The 16,831-nt window shown below is 55.6% G+C and overlaps 2 protein-coding genes across 14 annotated transcripts in view; both read left to right on the top strand.

The window, feature by feature from the left end:
- Positions 1-10,458, top strand: part of UIMC1 (ubiquitin interaction motif containing 1) — a 39,823-nt gene extending 29,365 nt beyond the window's left edge. For 3 of the 7 annotated variants that reach the window (XM_032125038.1, XM_032125040.1, XM_032125039.1), the window contains exons 9-13: positions 310-478; positions 5,948-6,026; positions 7,542-7,662; positions 9,444-9,507; positions 9,956-10,458. In XM_032125038.1, coding sequence (XP_031980929.1) covers positions 310-478; positions 5,948-6,026; positions 7,542-7,662; positions 9,444-9,507; positions 9,956-10,209 — 687 coding nt within the window. In that variant the 3' untranslated portion in view covers positions 10,210-10,458. Of the gene's footprint in view, positions 1-309; positions 479-5,947; positions 6,035-7,541; positions 7,663-9,443; positions 9,508-9,955 lie in introns of those variants that run through there. The other 4 variants (XM_032125041.1, XM_032125042.1, XM_032125043.1 and 1 more) reach the window with 4 other exon arrangements.
- Positions 10,459-11,344: 886 nt separating this feature from the next.
- Positions 11,345-16,831, top strand: HK3 (hexokinase 3). 7 transcript variants are annotated; one of them, XM_032125191.1, is made up of 20 exons: positions 11,345-11,562; positions 11,678-11,830; positions 11,953-12,004; positions 12,078-12,240; positions 12,558-12,706; positions 12,865-12,999; positions 13,104-13,199; positions 13,278-13,377; positions 13,458-13,641; positions 13,815-13,970; positions 14,090-14,323; positions 14,410-14,714; positions 14,792-14,931; positions 15,055-15,174; positions 15,268-15,363; positions 15,485-15,584; positions 15,707-15,890; positions 15,963-16,118; positions 16,297-16,530; positions 16,657-16,831. In XM_032125191.1, exons 1-20 carry the CDS (start codon positions 11,447-11,449, stop codon positions 16,796-16,798), a joined length of 3,015 nt encoding a protein of 1,004 aa, XP_031981082.1. In that variant the 5' UTR covers positions 11,345-11,446; the 3' UTR covers positions 16,799-16,831. The 7 variants fall into 7 exon arrangements, with proteins under 7 accessions (XP_031981082.1, XP_031981080.1, XP_031981083.1 ...); XM_032125189.1 differs by having other exon boundaries at positions 13,104-13,377; XM_032125192.1 differs by lacking the exon at positions 13,104-13,199.

Genomic DNA, 16,831 nt, shown 5'->3' on the forward strand with positions numbered 1-16,831 from the left:
GCTTTGTCGTTTTTCCACTGTAGTGCAGGTGATGTTTGCCTTAAACGGTGTGCATGACTGTGCAGGGAGTTTCACCATGATTCAGAAGGACATGTTGCCTTTGCAAGAAGAATTAGTTATTAGTGCAGCGCAGTTTATTCAGCCAGTGGTGTTATTTCTGACCACTATGTGATGAAGGAAGAATAAAACTTTCCAAGAAAATCTGAGTCTGTGGGAGGGTGAGTAGCTACCAGACAGCATGGAGCTCTGCACCTAAGCAAAAAAAAAAGAGACAACCCTGTCTGGCTGATTTTTCTTCTTCTTCCTTAGGTTGGTGGAGATGAAGATGCTGGCAGGACTGTGTCTGAGTGCAGTCCTACAGCTGCTGCCCGCGTGTCTTGCCCGCTGTGTGACCATGGCTTCCCAGCTGACGAGATCGAGGTGCACGCCATGTACTGCAACGGCATCGCGGGGCCGGAGCCTGGCGAGGACGCTCCAGGTCTGCCAAGTGCTGTTTCCACGTGTTTGCTCCTCGTGCTCACCCCCCTTCCCTGTTGTTACTTGGCAGGCAGGTGCTGCAGTCTTCTCTCTCTCTCAGGATATTTGGTGTGTGGGGAGGTTTGTTCACTCTGCCTTATTCCATCTCCACGCTGCCCAGGAGACGTTATTGGAGGCTCTGGTATTTCCAGCACCTCCTGCACAGAGACATCATCTCTGATTGACTTCACACAATAATTCACCACATTATCAACTCTTGAATATTATCCCAGGATCTAGTCCTGGATGCTTCAAGCAGTACTCTTAAGATCTGTCTATTATGTTGTTAGTTGAGGACCTGCAGAGAATGTGGCAGTGGTAGAAAATGGAAGGCTTGAGCCACATGGGCAATCGTCCTTCAGGGCTCTTGAGAGGGGGGAATGTTCTGTTCTACTCCAAGCATGGCCTGTGCTCTGCATGAAGTCTGACATTTGTATGTGCAAAAATGGCTTGTTTGGGTGGCAGATATTGCAGAAAAGTTTCCTTCTTGTTTCACTAAAATTGCAAAATGGTAACTATCAGTCTGGGAGTGTGGATTTTTCTCCTTCATGTGCAGAGTGAGGCATAGAAGCACGGTGAGACTGCCCATATTAATCCTCTTTGCATTCTTTTTCATATCAGTTTTCCATAGCCAACCTTTGTGGAGCTTAAGTGAACAAATACACTGGTTGGTTATCAACATATTCAGTAAGTTATGTTTTAGATGCTACTTGAAATGTAAAATCTGTGTTAGCACAATGTCAGGTAATATCAAAGTAGTAGCTTGTAATAAGATTAACTTTTCAGGTTGTGAATATATAATTTTTGGTTGCATACATTTGGGTTATTAAATGCAACCTAAATCTATGATGTTTAAGCAATTTGAGCAAATCAGAGCTAGTATGAGAACTGTAACTTCTGCATTTCTCTAGCAGGAGGAAGTTTCACCATGTAATCTTAATGCAGAGTTGATGTAGTTTTAAAATAAAAGGTTCCTGATATACTAAATCTTTGGGGATGTGACATGTCAAGATAACAGAAGTCAGAGTAGAGGCTGATGCTGGCTGGTGCTTAATTTTGGTGGAAGGTTCTCTCTACAGGCACAACCCAGGTACTGATACAAAGCATTTGGCTCAGGCAAATTACAAATTATCATAGTTCCTTCCTGTCCTCAAGACTGATAAAGGTCTTATTTGTGTTACAAAATGGAGCAGCATTTTTAGTGTGCCTTTTAGCAGGAATGTCTTTGGCCTTGTGGTATTCCGGTCCCTGGTGTGGCTGGACTGTGAGTGTATCCATTGATCCTGGGGAATCCCAGCTGTGATCAGGAAAAGGCTTTGAATTTTTTGGCAGTGCAAGGGAATTTGTTCTTTTCTTTGGTGTTTGCTTTCAGCAGGACAGAGTTCAAGGCTGGCCTCTCCATTCTGCTTCCAGGCTGGTCTCCTTGGGGGATGTTTGTAAGGGTAGTTATTTTGGAATTGCTACTCTGCTGTTCTGGCTTGTTCAGAACAATCCCCCTGTAAGAAAATCAGCCTGGAATAAAAGGGGTTTTGCTCTGCAGTAATGGCTGTAAGCAGAGCAATGGGTTTGGGACAAAATCACAGTAATTTGAGTTTTCTATTGGCAGTTATTCTAGTATTTTCCCTGTAGAGACCAGGCTCTATTAGCCATAACAGTCTGAGACACCTGTGTTGTTTGCATCCAGACTCTTTGCAGGACCAAGGGCTTCCTGGGCTTGGGCAGAATCTTGCCTGCCTGTGGGGCTCTGGCTCGTGGGGCACCTCGGGCCAGTTTCCAACAGTTGTTGGAAGGCAACTGTCACCCAGAGGGCTCTCAGCTTCTGGGCTGGTTCGTGGGATTTGGGTTGAATAGGCAGAGATGATGTTCAGCTCTGAGCAGAGGCCAGACAGGAGCCTGGCACAGCTGTGCAGGTACAAAAGGACTCTGTTTCCAGGGCTGTTACCTTGGCATCCACCACTAACACAAAATCCATAGGTAAAGCTAATGCATGGGGAGAAAAAAGATGTGAGAAAATTTTCTTCTGAAGCAAATGCCAGCTCCTGTGTGGGTCCAGAAGCTGTTCTCTACTGCTTCAGCACTGTGTGCTCTTGGCTGGCTGCTGGCTTCCTTGGGAGCACAGCAACAGCCTTGTGTCAAAGAGGAAGTCAAAATTCTGCCCTCTACACCATGCCCTGATCTGTTAAGAAAAGATGGCTTCAGGTTTCCTTTGGTGCACTGGGTCAGGTGTTCCTGGTCTGTCTTCAGATTTATTAATTGGACTTACTCCTGTTGTCTCTAGAATTGCAGTCCTGCAAACTGTAGCTGTCAGTGGTTTTCATTTTAATACTACAAAAGGATGGGTTCTTGCTGGTTTTACTTCTCTTCTTCCTTCTAATCATGCACCAAAGTCTCTCAGTGTCTCAGGAGGCCAGCTCAGTCTGGCTGATATCTAAGGGCAGGTTTTCAAATGAGCAGCTGGGCAAGATGAGCTGCAGTTGCTTCCCCTACTTACATGGTTGCCCTGGCTGGATGCCCAGACCACCACAGTACCTGGGCAGTATGAAAATCTTTTCATGAATTTCCACTTTCCTGTGATCTGAGTAAATAAGAAAGAAGAGCCTGATGTTGTGTTAGCTACTGTACCAGGCTGGGGAGGGCTCAGGTCCTGGGTTTCCAGCTCAGTGGCTGGTGTTAATTCCAAGCGAATGAGTGGAGCTGTGGAATTGCTGTGCCAACTCCCTCTTTCTTCATGCACTCAACTGAAGGGGCTCACTTGTGTGAGAGGGCTCTGCTGGAGTCACCACATCCATCGCCCGCTGCTGCTGCCAGTGCAGGGATCCGCTGGTCTCAGTCTGGAAGCGAGTCTTGGCTGCAGCTGAGTACAGCAAATACTCTCCGGCTTTGTGACATACTCGATGCCTCTCACCCTCCGTCTACATGCGTCCGACATCTCAGTTCCCAAGTGAGCCCAGGAAAATGAGGATTTGGCATATCTCTTCCTCCCAAAGCTCAAATGCAGTCTTGATGCAGCTGTCAGACTTCAGCAGTGGCACTGGTGCTGTTAAAAAGCTCCTGACATCAGTAGAAGTGGCTCTGATATGGCAGAGAGAGAAATGAAATGGGTGCAGAGGAAAACTGCATGGCTTCTGAGAAGGGACAAGATGCCATGAGCCAGACACTAATAGATCCTGCAAGGAGATGGCACAGCTGGTAGTGAGCACAGGGAGCTGGTGAGTCAGACCGCAGATGGGTTGAGCAGGAAGGTGAGGAGCTCAGTGGCTCTGACCTCGCAGCTCCACATGCCAGCCAGACCTGGCAGCCCCAGGAGGTGCCCAGGCTGGGTGTGCTGATAGTGAGGCCATACTGGGCAGGGTTTGCTGCACTTCCCCAGGGTGAATGCTGGAGCCAAACAGGCCAAGGATGACTTGTGAACCAGAAGAAATGCTGAGCGAGGGAGAAGGTTATTCTCGGGCTACAGAGTATGTCTGATCCAGCAAAGAGCATTGCATTTGGGAAAGTTACAAGGCTCCTATCACACAAGCAGGTCAGCACTGCTCTGCGGTGGGGGCTTTCCCTGTAGCAAGTCTTTTCCTATGTTCTGAACCCCCTTCTTGGGGGCAACCAGCGTGTTTTGGCAGGGATTGTACCTCACCAGCTGGTCCTGTTCTCTCTCCTTTGCTGCTTCTTCCAGCAACACAGCTGAGAGTCTCCTTCTGGGCAGCTGCAGAGCTAGTCCCAGACTAATAGGGAGCCTATCTCTAATAGGCCCATTATGCCAGATGTGTTCACTGCTTTTGGAAGAAAATAGAACTGATTAACACCTGAGCTGGTGCAGAAGGCTCCCGAGACAGTGTTAAGGAATATTAACGAGCGCACGCTGATTTGGAGAGCAGTTCTCACCACACTGTCAAATGCACATGTTGGTTGGGTTCTTGGGAGGCCGGATGGCCAGGGAGCTGGCCATTGTTACCAGTCCTCCTAGTCAGGCTGCCACTTCAAATCTGGGCCAGGCTATGTTAAAGAGAGACGTTTGCTTTAGTTCCTGTGAGTCATGAGCTGTTGGTATCAGTCATCGCCTATGAGACAATACCCACATCCTAGGAGATGCTTGAGCTTGTTTCTTCACCATGGTTGTCTCCTGTCAACCCCAACAGCTCCTGAGCACATCACAGTACATTGCTGGCTGTAGCTGCAGATCAGTGATTGCTGCTAAAGGAAAGGCTGTGTTGCATTGTGGGTAGATATTGGGGTTGCCCAACACTCTGGAAGTGGAGTTTTGCTAAAACTCAGAAGAATTCCCTTTGTTCTGCACAAAATTTTGTGCTTCACTTTCTTTATCACAGACAATGTGCTAACAATTAACAGGTTTGTTGTGCCCATACCTTGGATTCGGACTTTTCTCCTCATGAGTATGGGAAGCAGTGTCACCAAGCTGTAAAACAGCTCCCTGCATTGTCCCCTTAGCCAGCATGCCTGAGAGCGCTTACTGTGACATCTGTTTTGGAGCTGGAGTCTTGAACGTCCCTGATGAAGCAAGCTAAGCTATCTGAAATGTTCCCTGAGGATCTTTGCTGGTGGTATGTCAACAGGAATACACTGAGAGGAATTCAACTGAAAGGGACAACACTCCAACGTGCTCCCTGCAGATGCCTGCAGAGCCAGTTGGGAAAGGCTGCTTGGGCTTGCTGGGGGAACAGAAATGGTTGGACCTGTCATCAGCTGCTCAGCTGGGATCTCACTGGCTACCCATGTGTTGGAGCTTCTGGAGAGCAGCACTGCTCCTGGTAGAGATCTTCATCCAGGGGACTCCCAGGGCTGTCTGTGGACAATAGCACCGATCACCACGGTTCACGTGGGCAGTGAGAAAGTGATGAGCGTGGGCTAATGGCTGTAGCCTCCCCTTTCCAGTGTGAGCTGTGTCCCTTCCCAGCCAGGCTCTCTCTACAACATCTGCAGAAGGTCTGGTGCCTCTGCACAGCCCTTGCCTCAGTTCTGCATTCCCCTGAGCCCACAGCTGGCACTGTCCCTCCCTGCAGCAGGCACAGGAGCCTGGTTTGGCAGGAGCGGTGCCGTGCTGCCGGCACAGCTGGATAACGCTGCTCCCAGGCTACTGCACTGCTGTGCATCAGCTTTGAAATTCCTGTAAACTACAGACTGTCGATACAGCTTTTTCTGGCAAGTTAGGTGTGAAATGGTCAGCTGGCTTCCTAGTCTGGGAAAGGTAAATTCTTCAGTATCCCCCCAGGAAAAAAGGACACTTGTCCAGCAACCTCTTCTGCAGGAAAGAAGACCCTGCTTGTCCCAGCCCAGTGTTTCTTCACCTCTGCCATCACCTCTGCTGCAGCTTTGAGTGGAAGTGATGGAAACTTGGTGTCTTTGGGCATGATGTAGGGATGGTTTTGGGGTGGATGGTAATAACCCTTTTTGTTAACCCTTTCTGTTTTTCCTCCAGTGCTCACCCGGCATCAGAGAGAGGCAAGAAATAAAGCTGCCAGTGGTGAAAGCAGCCCACCATCCTTAGACATTGACAAGTAAGTAGGTATGCCTGCTCCTCCGAGATTGTTTTCATGCTTCTGTTCTAGCTTGACTGTGGATGTCTTTATTCCTGTACAAATGCTGGCTGTTGGCTTTATAGCGGTGTTTCCCTAAGAAATTGCTTTTCCTCAGTGCCTCTTGTTGCAGCACTGGCTATATTTAAACCAAAGCAAGACGAATTTGCTGCTCTCAGATTGTTTATTTTTGCACTGATTTCCTTTCAGCCCAATCCATGACGGGTCAGGGGTGCGTGGCTGCTGGGGGGGAGCTGTAGCTAAAATGGTGCTAACTCAGCCGGTTTCTGATGGGAGGTTTGAGCTTGGTAACCCCAGGAAAAGAAGAGGCCAGGACATGGAGGCTGTCAACATGGCACCTGTAGTGATATTCTTAATTAAATTAGACTTTCAGAATAGCAGTGGCTTTGTTTAATCTCTCTCCATGCAGCCCCTCCTCCTGCCACCCACACAAAGCATCATAAGAGAGGATCTGACAGTAAAATCCCTGCTATGGAAGCAATTTTGCTGTTACAAACAGTGGATGGCAACATCACTAATGGAATTAGGCTAATTATAGAGAGGACAGCTTCTGTTTAGACACATTATCTGGGTAATCAGCACTGACTGGAAAGAAAATACGGGAAAAAGTGCTGCAGAGTTTTGCTCGATGGGGGCTCTCCATATGCATTTTAGAGCCTGGGGTGTTTCACTAAGAGAGTACCACTATCAAATTGAACACAATGTTGCTGGGGCTGGTCCCTGTGGGCTTTGTCTCTTCTTGGAGATAGTCCATTCCTGAATGCAGCTCCCCTCCTGAAGAGCCAATGTCCTCTTCTGCAGGGTTCAGTCCCTGCTGAGAGCTGGTGTGGAAGCGAGTGTAGCTGTGTAAATCCATGCCTGACCTTCATCTCCTTTCACCCAGAATAATTTTCTTCCCAAGAACACTCAGTTGTCCTGCGTGAGCCTGAGCATCTTCCACCCAAATGAGAGGGTTTGAGAAACAGGCTAAGCCAACCCCCCAGCAGGAGCATGTGCTCTGCAATTCTTCTCCCTGCATGCCATGATGTAAAATGGAGACAGTGCAGAGAAAGACTTGATTTACTAGTCAGACAAGTTCATCCAGCCCTGGTAAAATGTCTCTCTGATTTAACACACTTGGTTTGCTTTTCAGGCAGAATTTAACTCCCCTTTGCAAAGCCCTTGCACTTCATTTCTGTAGATTTTGACAGGGTGCTTTATGTCTGGGGAGAAATCAGTGGTGTTTGAGATAGTTAGATGAGCAGATTTGATTACTGTCCCACTGCTGCAGCAGCAGGATACAGAGGAACAGGCAGGGAAAACTGATAATCACTCAGTCTTTGCGATTGGTGCCGGCCTGACCCCACTGAGCGAGACTGGATCTGGTGACACATCTTCTCCAAGGCATGGCCTGGAGGAGGAAAGTCACCGCTGGTGTCTGGGAGCCCAGTGCAGGGTGAATCCTAATGCAGTGCTCTGTCCTTTGCTGCCTGGCAGGTGTGAGAAGTGCTACCTCTGTAAGTCACTGGTGCCACTGCTGCAGTATCAGAGGCACGTGGACAGCTGCCTTCAGGCTGCTAGGCAAGCTCAGGGAACCAGGAGGCTGCGAAGAGCCAAGGTGAGGGGCGACCCTGCACACCATCCCCTTTGCTTTGCGCTGGGTGTGGGGCTGGGTTGGCAGCCAGAGATGTTTCCCTGGTTGGCAGGGATGAGCTGACCTGATGTAGGATTGCCTGTCCCTGTGGGCCACTGTGGACAGAGAACTCATTGCCCTCCTTCCCACGACACTCTCTGAGAGCACGGACCAGTCCCAGGTGTGAGCTAATCCAGCAGAGCTGCCAGCAACCTCTCCAGCGGGCAGGCAGCCAGGGCTGTGCTGCTGCCAGCCAGCACGCCTCAGTCCTGCAGCCTTCCTCAGCTGAATTTTGATGGAATGGAGGCCAGCATCAGGATGACAAACCTATCTGACTATCCACAAGCCCGTTCCCGAGGGGAAGGCTTTAGAGTCAGAGCAGGGGAAATTGCTCAGTGCTGGGAGCAAACAGCAGTGTCCCAGGAGAATTGTGGGGGAGCGAGCGCAGTGGAGGTGTGCTGGGTGTGGGGAATGTGCCTTGCTAGAGGAGGTGGGAGGCAGGAGCGTGGGTGGCAGCTGGCTCACAGTCACTCGCCAGGTGTTAGCCCCCATTATGCTTTTTCCTGCTCGTGGTGGTCCCAGGGGAGCACAGAGAGGGCCCTTCCAGGCCTTCCTGCTGGTTCCTGCAGGCAAAACCCTAGTGCTGCAGCTTTGCCTGCACTCAGAAATGTGATTCACGGCATGAAGATGCAACATGATGTCTTAGTTTTGTATAATCCCTTAAATCCATCACAGACCTCAGCCCTTTGGGGATTCAGATGCAAATGATGAGATTTCTGGTTGATGATTTTGGCTGGGATACAGCCAAGCGCTGTGTGGTTCAGAGTACTGCAGGGCATGGCTGCTCCTGCATGTGACCGGCTCTGTGGGGGCTGTTTGACTCTCTCCCTGTGCCCCACAGCTGGCTGGTGTGTGGGTCCTGCAAGCAGGCACAGGCACAGGGTATGGGGGAGAGATGCTGAAGCCAGGGGACTCTTTGGGAAGGCTCAGAAAGGCTCTGTGTTACCTCTGTCCCTGCCTTGTGCTGAGATGGCAGCTCACTGGGGAAGCCTGGCCATGGGCTGGGCCATTGCAAAGCTTCCTAATGGCACTGTTGGGCTTGCAATTTCCTGCTATGGCCCATTTTGGGGTGATTTGCAGCTCCAGCCCCACAGTCAGGACGCCAGTACCTTCCAGAACAGTTCTGGGGGCAGGGAGCAGCCAGGAGAGGGGACTTTGCTGGGCCAGTGAGGCTCAAATCAGCCAGGTCAAGTGGTCTTCCCCTAACACATGTGACCAGCACAGCTGCATCTTCCCAGGGGCAGAGAGAGGGCACGAGGTGTGTTCCTAATCTGGCTGTGCCCTGGAGGAAGGCCCTTCCCTCCAGCACCAAGACACAATATCCTCAGACAGAGTGGGACGAGTCTGCCCTTGGATATGCAGTGCTGGGGGATGTGTGCCAGCTGTGCAAGAGCCCCTGGTGCCCCTGTTTGTCACAGCCCTGTGCTTGCTGGCTGGGCTTGGGGATGGTGTCCCCGTACCCTGGCCTCCCTCTTTACCGGGTTCTGCTTGTTTAGCTGCTCTTTGCTGCCTCTGCTTGAGCACTAGGTGGGCTGGGCATGGAGCAGTGCCCTTCCCGTGCGTGGCTGGAGGCCCTGGATAAGCAGCATTCCCTCTTGTGCCCAGCCTGACCCTGAGGGCTTGGGGAACAAGTGTCCCTGAGGCCATCCTGGCTAAGGGGTTCCCTGGTGGCAGTGCTGTGATGGTGGTTCTCCTCTCCTTGGCAGGACACCGGAAGGCAGGAGAGAGGACTCCTCAGGATGCTGGAGCTCTCGGAGAGCAAGTCTGAAGGTGGAAAACTTTCTATGTCAGCCCAGCTGTGTCAGGGCTGCCCTTTCCCAGCTCTCCCCTTTTGTTCCTGGCTCGTCCTGGGCTGTTCTGGGAGAGCAAATTCCCCTTGGAAGGGTCTGTTCTTTCTGAGCAGAGCAGGAGGCTGTGGGCTTAGCTGGCTGTCAGCATTCCCCAGCTGGCTGCACACATCCCTGCCAGTACCCACTGGATGTGTGCCCACTGGACTCACACCAGAGCCCAGAGTCCTTGTAGGGATAGGGGTATACTCTGAACCATTGCACCAAAACACGTCCATCTTCCTGGGGGATGTGGGGGGCTTCTGCTGTCCCTGTCTGTGCACCAGCACTTCCCTCCATGGATCCAAGGACAGGAGGAGAAGAGCAGGGAGAGGTGCTCTTGGCAGCACCCGTGGCTCACACAGGAGGGCTGATGTGTGCTCTTGTTGCAGGTGCTGACGCGGGGACTCCCCTCACTGGATTAGGAGACCAACAGTCCTCTCCCCCACTCCCAGCCGCTGATGGGGAGCCGTCGGCAGACAGCCCCACCTCCCTTCAGCACCTTCCTTTCCATGTCTCCCCTGCAAAACCCGGCGTCTCCTTGGAAGCCATGGATGGTGTGGTGGACTCAGAGCCACGTGTGGCTCTCCGTGTGGGCAGCCAGCAACGGATCAAAGGCTGCCGCCGGAGAAGGCACAAGTTCTGAGGCTGGCCGTGCTGCAGGGACCCCCAGCAGCTCCCTGTGCCCCAGGGAGGGTCTTCTCGGCACTGTACCCCTGCTTCACCTGCAGCCTTTGTCTCCCACGCCCCTTTTATATGTTTTATACGACCTGTGCGGGGAGTGCTGGGTGGAGAAGCGACTATGTGTTTTATAGGTGCCTGTGCAGCTTTGCTCTCTGTTACAGAAATGGAAATATATTTATGTATGTTTTTATGAAACTGCAGCACCACGGCAGAGCTCTGCTGGCTTTCTCTAGGGAATGGGATGGCGCTGGAGGGAGGAGAGGAGGAGCAGCAGACGGTGGGTCCCAAATCACACTTCGCCAGGCCTCTCCTGGAGCTGGGGTTGGTGGGGGGGCTCGGGGCTGCAGTGCCCTGTGCTCTGTGTAGCAGCAGAGCGCTGACATTTCCAGCCGGGAGTGGTGGAGGGCACCTTGGTGCCATCTGACAGCCGCAGTCAGCGGATGCAGCGACCGGAGGAGCCACGGCCGCGGTGTCCCCGTGTCCTTGGTGTTTTCTCCGTCCCCGGGTGGCTCGGCCGTACGCCTGCTCTCCGGGGCAGCGGGGCTTTGCTTGCCTCGCACCGGGCCTTGGAGGGACCTGCTCCTCGGGAGCATCCTCACGGGGAACAGAGGAGGGCGACCCATGCCAAATTAATGGCACGAGCTGGTGCGGAACTCATTAAACCCCGGGCTTTAAGCAGCGATGCCGCCCGGCCGGGAGCGGACAGCGGGGAGCGGACAGCGGGGAGCGGGCAGCGGGGAGCGGGGAGAGGGCAGCGGGCAGCGGGGAGAGGGCAGCGGGGAGAGGGCAGCGGGCAGGGGGGAGAGGGCAGCGGGGAGCGGAGAGCGGGGAGCGGGGAGCGGGGAGCGGGGAGAGGGCAGCGGGCAGGGGGGAGAGGGCAGCGGGGAGCGGAGAGCGGGGAGAGGGGAGCGGGGAGAGGGGAGAGGGCAGCGGGGAGCGGGGAGCGGTCCCGCCCGCGGGTGGGGCCCGGAGTGGCACCGCCCATTGGCCGCGGCGGGGCCGGCTCGCGGCGGGGCGACCAATGGCGGGGCGGGGCGCGGCTGTTGCCGGGGGGACGGCGGCGGCAACGGCCCCGCCCGCGCCGGCACCGGCACCGGCCCGGCCGCCACCGGCCCCGCACACCGGCCCCAGGCACCAACGGCCCCGCACACCGGCCCCAGCCACCACCGGCCTCGCACACCGGCCCCAGCCCCGCCGCCATGGGCAGCCGCAGCACCCGGCCCAAGTCCCCATCTGGCCAGTTCGGCGGGGCGGACAGAAGAGACCAGAGGCGAAATCTGGGCGCAGAGGAACGGGGCGGCCGGTACGTGGACCAGTGAGCGGCTCCTGCCCTGCGGAGACCGCTGTGGGGCCGAGGATGGGGCCGTGCAGGCTCCCCAGATCCCCCAGGCTGTTGCAGGGGAGAGACATCAGCCTCTGGCCTCTTGCAGGTGGTGGGGACCCTCTCCTTCCAACCCCCCTGTGCTCGGCCCTATGACCGTGGTGGGGCAGAGCTGCCTCCTCCACAACCGCAGAGGCAGTGTGACAATACTGCACAGGAGCGACAGTATGGACTCCTCATGGAGCATGGAAATAGACAACAGGTGGGGGAAGCAGAGCTGGGTACAGGCCCCCCAGCCTCACTGTGTGCCTGGGCAAGGGCAGGCATTTGTCCTGTCCTGCAGGCTGGAGCGCAGTGGGTGACACGCCACCTCCCTTCATGCAGGTTCCCATCGAGACATCACAGCCACCACCATGGTAGTTCCCACACCACACCGGTAAGGCCCATCCCTGCTCCAGTCATTCCCTGCCCTTTGCCTCTGCACCTCTGCCCTAATGCACCATCCCCAGATACAACGAGCCCTGCGATCGCTCTGCATCCCACTGGAGAGGCTGCATATTATGAAGGGCCACATGATGCAGGACATGTGCAAGGGGCTGAGCCGCCAGACACATGCACAGGCCAAAGTGCGGATGCTGCCCACCTACGTCTGCTCCACTCCCAACGGCACTGGTAAGGCAGCCCAGCCTGAGGATGAACTGTTCTGCTGCTGACAGACCTGCATACCTCTCTGGAGTAGGCCCTAGAGGTGCTGGGGAGGGGTAAACCACTCTTGGATCAGTTATGGGGTCCATAAGCTTCTCCTCTGCCAGTCCCCAGCGCAGGGACAGTAGCCAGAAGCTTGTTCCCTTGGCCTTTCTGAGAGTCTCAGGCTCTCAGGAGCCTCCCCCATGGGTGAGTGAGTGTCCCTGGGACAGGGCAAGGAGCAGATTTTAGGAGATCTGCCACAGGGAAGGTCTCTGCCTGACACTGCCTCTGTTCCCCCATAGAGAAGGGCAACTTTCTGGTGGTGGAGCTGTGCCAGAACCAGGTTCGGACCCTGTTGGTGACCCTCTACGGAGATGGAAACATGAGCCCCCAAATGATGTACAAGATCTTTGACATGCCAGAGAGCATCATGCAGGGCGAGGGGGAAGCGGTATGAAGAGGCCATGGCAAAGGGTGGCTGGTGCTGGGCTGCCCAGCACCACGGAAGCTCAGCACGGCTCCGGGCTGGTGCTGGAGCTCTGGGCTGCCTTCCACAGCCTGGGTACTGAGTAAGGCAAGCAGCCCTTACCCCCAGTCATGACTTTGCAGCTCTTTGACTTCATTGCACAATGCGTGTCCCAGTTCCTGGCTGAGACCACCACCTCTGACACCAGCAGCTCTGAGGAACGCCTCCCCTTGGGCTTTGTCTTCCCCTTCACCTGCCGGCAGACGCAGCTGGACAAGGTGAGGGGGAGAGCCCTGTCCCAAGCTGTCACCACAGCACAGCAGCAGTGGGGAGAGGAATCCTGGTGCCAGCGGTCAACGACTGTGCTGCATGCTCTCCACAGGCAGAACTCCTCTCCTGGTCCAAGGGCTTCAGCTGCAGTGGTGTGGTGGGGAAGGATGTTGTGCAGATGCTGCAGTCAGCCATCAATAAGCAGGAGGTGGGGGGCAATGGGGAGGGTGGCCGGTGGCTGTCCTCATGGAGGGGCTGGAAATCCTCTCAATTTGCTCCTGGCCAGCTCTCCCACGTGGAGGTTGTTGCCCTGATGAATGACACTGTGGGCACCATGATGACCTGCTGCACGGAGGGGAGACCGTGTGAGATCGCCATGGTCGCAGGTGAGACTTGGGCACCCCGCGTGCCACGGCGGTGGGCGCTGGGGGGGCTGCGCCAGTGCTCAGCCCCATCACTCCCACAGACAAGGGCTCCAACTGTTGCTTCATGGCCGAGGCATACCTGGTGGAAACGGCAGAAGAGACCAGCGGGCGGATGTGTGTCAACACTGAGTGGGGCTGCTTTGGGGACGATGGCAGCCTGAATGACATCTTCACACCCTATGATGAATCCGTGGATGAGGAATCTTCCAACCCTGGGGAGAAGAGGTGCTCTTTCTCCCCAAAAAGGACAGGGCCTTCGGGGCTCCCCATCTATCCCTGAGCATGTCAGGCCCCACCAACAGGAGCACACATTCCCCCGCAATGCTCCTGGGTGCTCTTAAAGGGCCAAGGGGTGCTGCTAGGGAGGCATGACTGACTCCCATGCGGGCTGCACACAGGTTTGAGAAGCTGGTGGGCACCCTGTACCTGGGGGAGATTGTCCGGCACGCGCTGATTGCTCTGACTGCTGAGAAAGCTCTCTTCACTGGGACCGATATTGCTGTCCTGAAGGAGAAGGGAGTGTTCACGATCCAGCATGTTCTGGATATCATCAAGTGAGTGTCTGGGGACCAGGAGCTGCCGTGGGTGGGAGGATGGGGGGTGATGGATGGGGTGTTCCTGACTGCAAGCTGGCAGACCTGGAAGTGGTGCAAGGCTGTGATCTGCCTTGCAGCAACGAGGATGGCACGACTGACGTGAAGAGGGTTCTGGAGGTTCTGGGGCTGCAGCCAAGCGAGCGGGATTGCGGCCGGGTGCAGCAGATCTGCCGGGCAGTGGTGGGGCGCGCTGCCACACTCCACGCCGTCGGGCTGGCTGCCATCCTCAGCTACATGTGCCAGACCCGAGACATGGAGACACTGATGGTCAACGTGGGGGTGGATGGAGAATTGTACAAAGGCTACAGCAGGTGATGAGGAACACAGGGCTCCCAGTGGGGTGCTACCCCAGTGAGATGCCTCACACCCAGCCCATGTTACCTTCATCCTCTGGCAGGTTTGAGGAGATCCTGCAGAGTGTGTCAAGGCTACTGTCCCCTGAGTGCTTGGCCACCCTCCTGCCCTCGAGAGATGGCTCTGGGCGGGGAGCAGCCATGGTTACAGCAGTGGCTTTGCGCCTGGCAGCCCAGCGCCGTGCAGTGAACGAGGTGCTGGGCCCGCTAAGGCTCACCCATGCTGACCTGGAGAAAGTCCAGGCACTGATGAGGCAGGAGATGGAGCGGGGCCTGGGTAAGCACACCAATGCCACTGCCTCTGTCCGCATGCTGCCCACCTACGTTTCTCACACACCCAATGGCACCGGTAAGGGACAGGGACACTGGGAGTGGGGTGCTGAGGAGGCCGTGGGCCTGCTAATGCACTGTGCTGGCTCCCCACAGAGCGAGGTGACTTCCTGGCGCTGGACCTGGGGGGGACCAATTTCCGTGTGCTGGTGGTGCACGTGACAGAGGAGGGCATCAGCATGGCCAGCGAGATCTACGTCATCCCAGCTGCCATCATGCGGGGCACTGGCGAGGGGGTGAGGCTGAGGACTTGTGACCTGTGGCTGGGGTGATGGGGTGGGCATTGCCTCCCTACTTGGTCTCCATGGGGCCATGATGGGGCTAGGAGAAGCCATGCTGACCACGGCCACTATCTACAGCTCTTTGACCACATCATTGACTGCATCGTGGACTTCCAGACAAAGCAGAACTTGATGACACAGGCGCTGCCTCTTGGCTTCACCTTCTCCTTCCCCTGCCAGCAAGTGGGCCTGGATAAGGTGAGGGAGTGGCTCCAGCACCAGGGCGGTGGGAAGGACCCCAGGATGTGGTGTGAGGCAGCTGCCTGGCCCCTGCTCCTGCCACTCTTGCAGGCATTGCTGCTGACGTGGACCAAAGGCTTCACCGCCTCAGGCTGCGTGGGACAGGACGTTGTCCAGCTGCTGCGGGATGCTGCCCAGCGCAAACAGGTAGGAAATGTCTGGTGGCCTGTCCCTGTCTCCAGGATACACCCTGCACCCAGGCAGTGTCAGCCCCAGGATCTGTCTGGGTGCCACCCGAACACACGTGTCCCCATCTCCTGTTTGGCAGCATTCAGGGCTGCAGGTGGTGGCTCTGCTCAACGACACGGTGGGAACCATGATGTCCTGTGGTTATGATGACCCCAAATGTGAAATTGGCCTCATTGTGGGTGAGGAGCACCTTTGCATCCAGGAGGTTCCCCAACCCCTCACCACCCCTCTACCCCATGTGGCATGGCCACATGCCTCTGCCAGAATAGCGATGGGGGTGACACCAGCATGGGGCCTGCAGGGACAGGGACCAATGCCTGTTACATGGAGGAAATGAGGAACGTGGGCACCGTGGAGGGGGACCAGGGCCGCATGTGCATCAACATGGAGTGGGGGGCCTTTGGGGACAACGGCTGCCTAGACCACATCTTCACGCACTTCGACAGGGTGGTGGATGAAACCACCATCAACCCGGGCAAGCAGAGGTGGGTGAGGGCCCTGGGGCAGAGGGGCTGGGAGTGGGTGTCTGCACCCAGCTGAGGCTGTGCCTTGGGTAGGTTCGAGAAGCTCATCAGCGGCATGTACCTGGGCGAGATCGTGCGTCAGATCCTGTTGGTAATGACAGAGAAACAGCTCTTGTTCCAAGGTAGACCCACCTCCAAACTCCAAACCAGGAACATCTTCCAGACCAAATTCCTCTCTACCATCGAGCTGTGAGTGTTGGGCTCCGGTGGGTTCCCTGAACCCAGGGTGGGGGTATCAGAACACCAAGAGAGGGGCCAGGCTACACTGATGTGGCACGGGCAGGGTGATGCCACCTCCAGCTTAAGGGATGGGGACAGCGATGGGGATGGGGACTCTGCTGCTAACAGTGGCACTGGTCCGGAGCAGCAATGGGCTGGCCCTGCGGCAGATACGGACGATCCTGAACGAACTGGAGCTCGATGCCAGCTTTGAGGACAGCGTGCTGCTGCGGGAAGTGTGCCAGGCCGTGTCCCTGCGGGCGGCCCAGCTCTGCGCTGCTGGCTTGGCTGCTGTGGTGGAGAAGATGCGAGAGAACCGGGGCCTGGACCGGCTGTCTGTCTCTGTCGGGGTGGATGGCACCTTGTACAAGCTGCACCCATGGTGAGTGGGGCCAGGGGCGGCATCACCTATGGGGCATCCTTGCCCTATGAAGGAGTCTGCGGTGGGAGGCATGGTGTGCATGGGGTGGGGGCATCAGTCCTCACCCTCCCCTCCTGTCCTGGTTAGCTTCTCCCACAACCTCCAGAAGACACTGAAGGATCTGGCACCCAACTGCGATGTGTCCTTCCATCTCTCAGAGGATGGCTCGGGGAAAGGGGCCGCGCTCGTGGCAGCCGTGGCCTGTCGCACTGCCAGCGGAGGGCAATAGCCACCACTCTAATAAAGCTCTTTGCGCCACACC

This window comes from Corvus moneduloides, chromosome 15, assembly GCF_009650955.1.
Source record: "Corvus moneduloides isolate bCorMon1 chromosome 15, bCorMon1.pri, whole genome shotgun sequence".
Taxonomy (NCBI): Eukaryota; Metazoa; Chordata; class Aves; order Passeriformes; family Corvidae; genus Corvus; species Corvus moneduloides.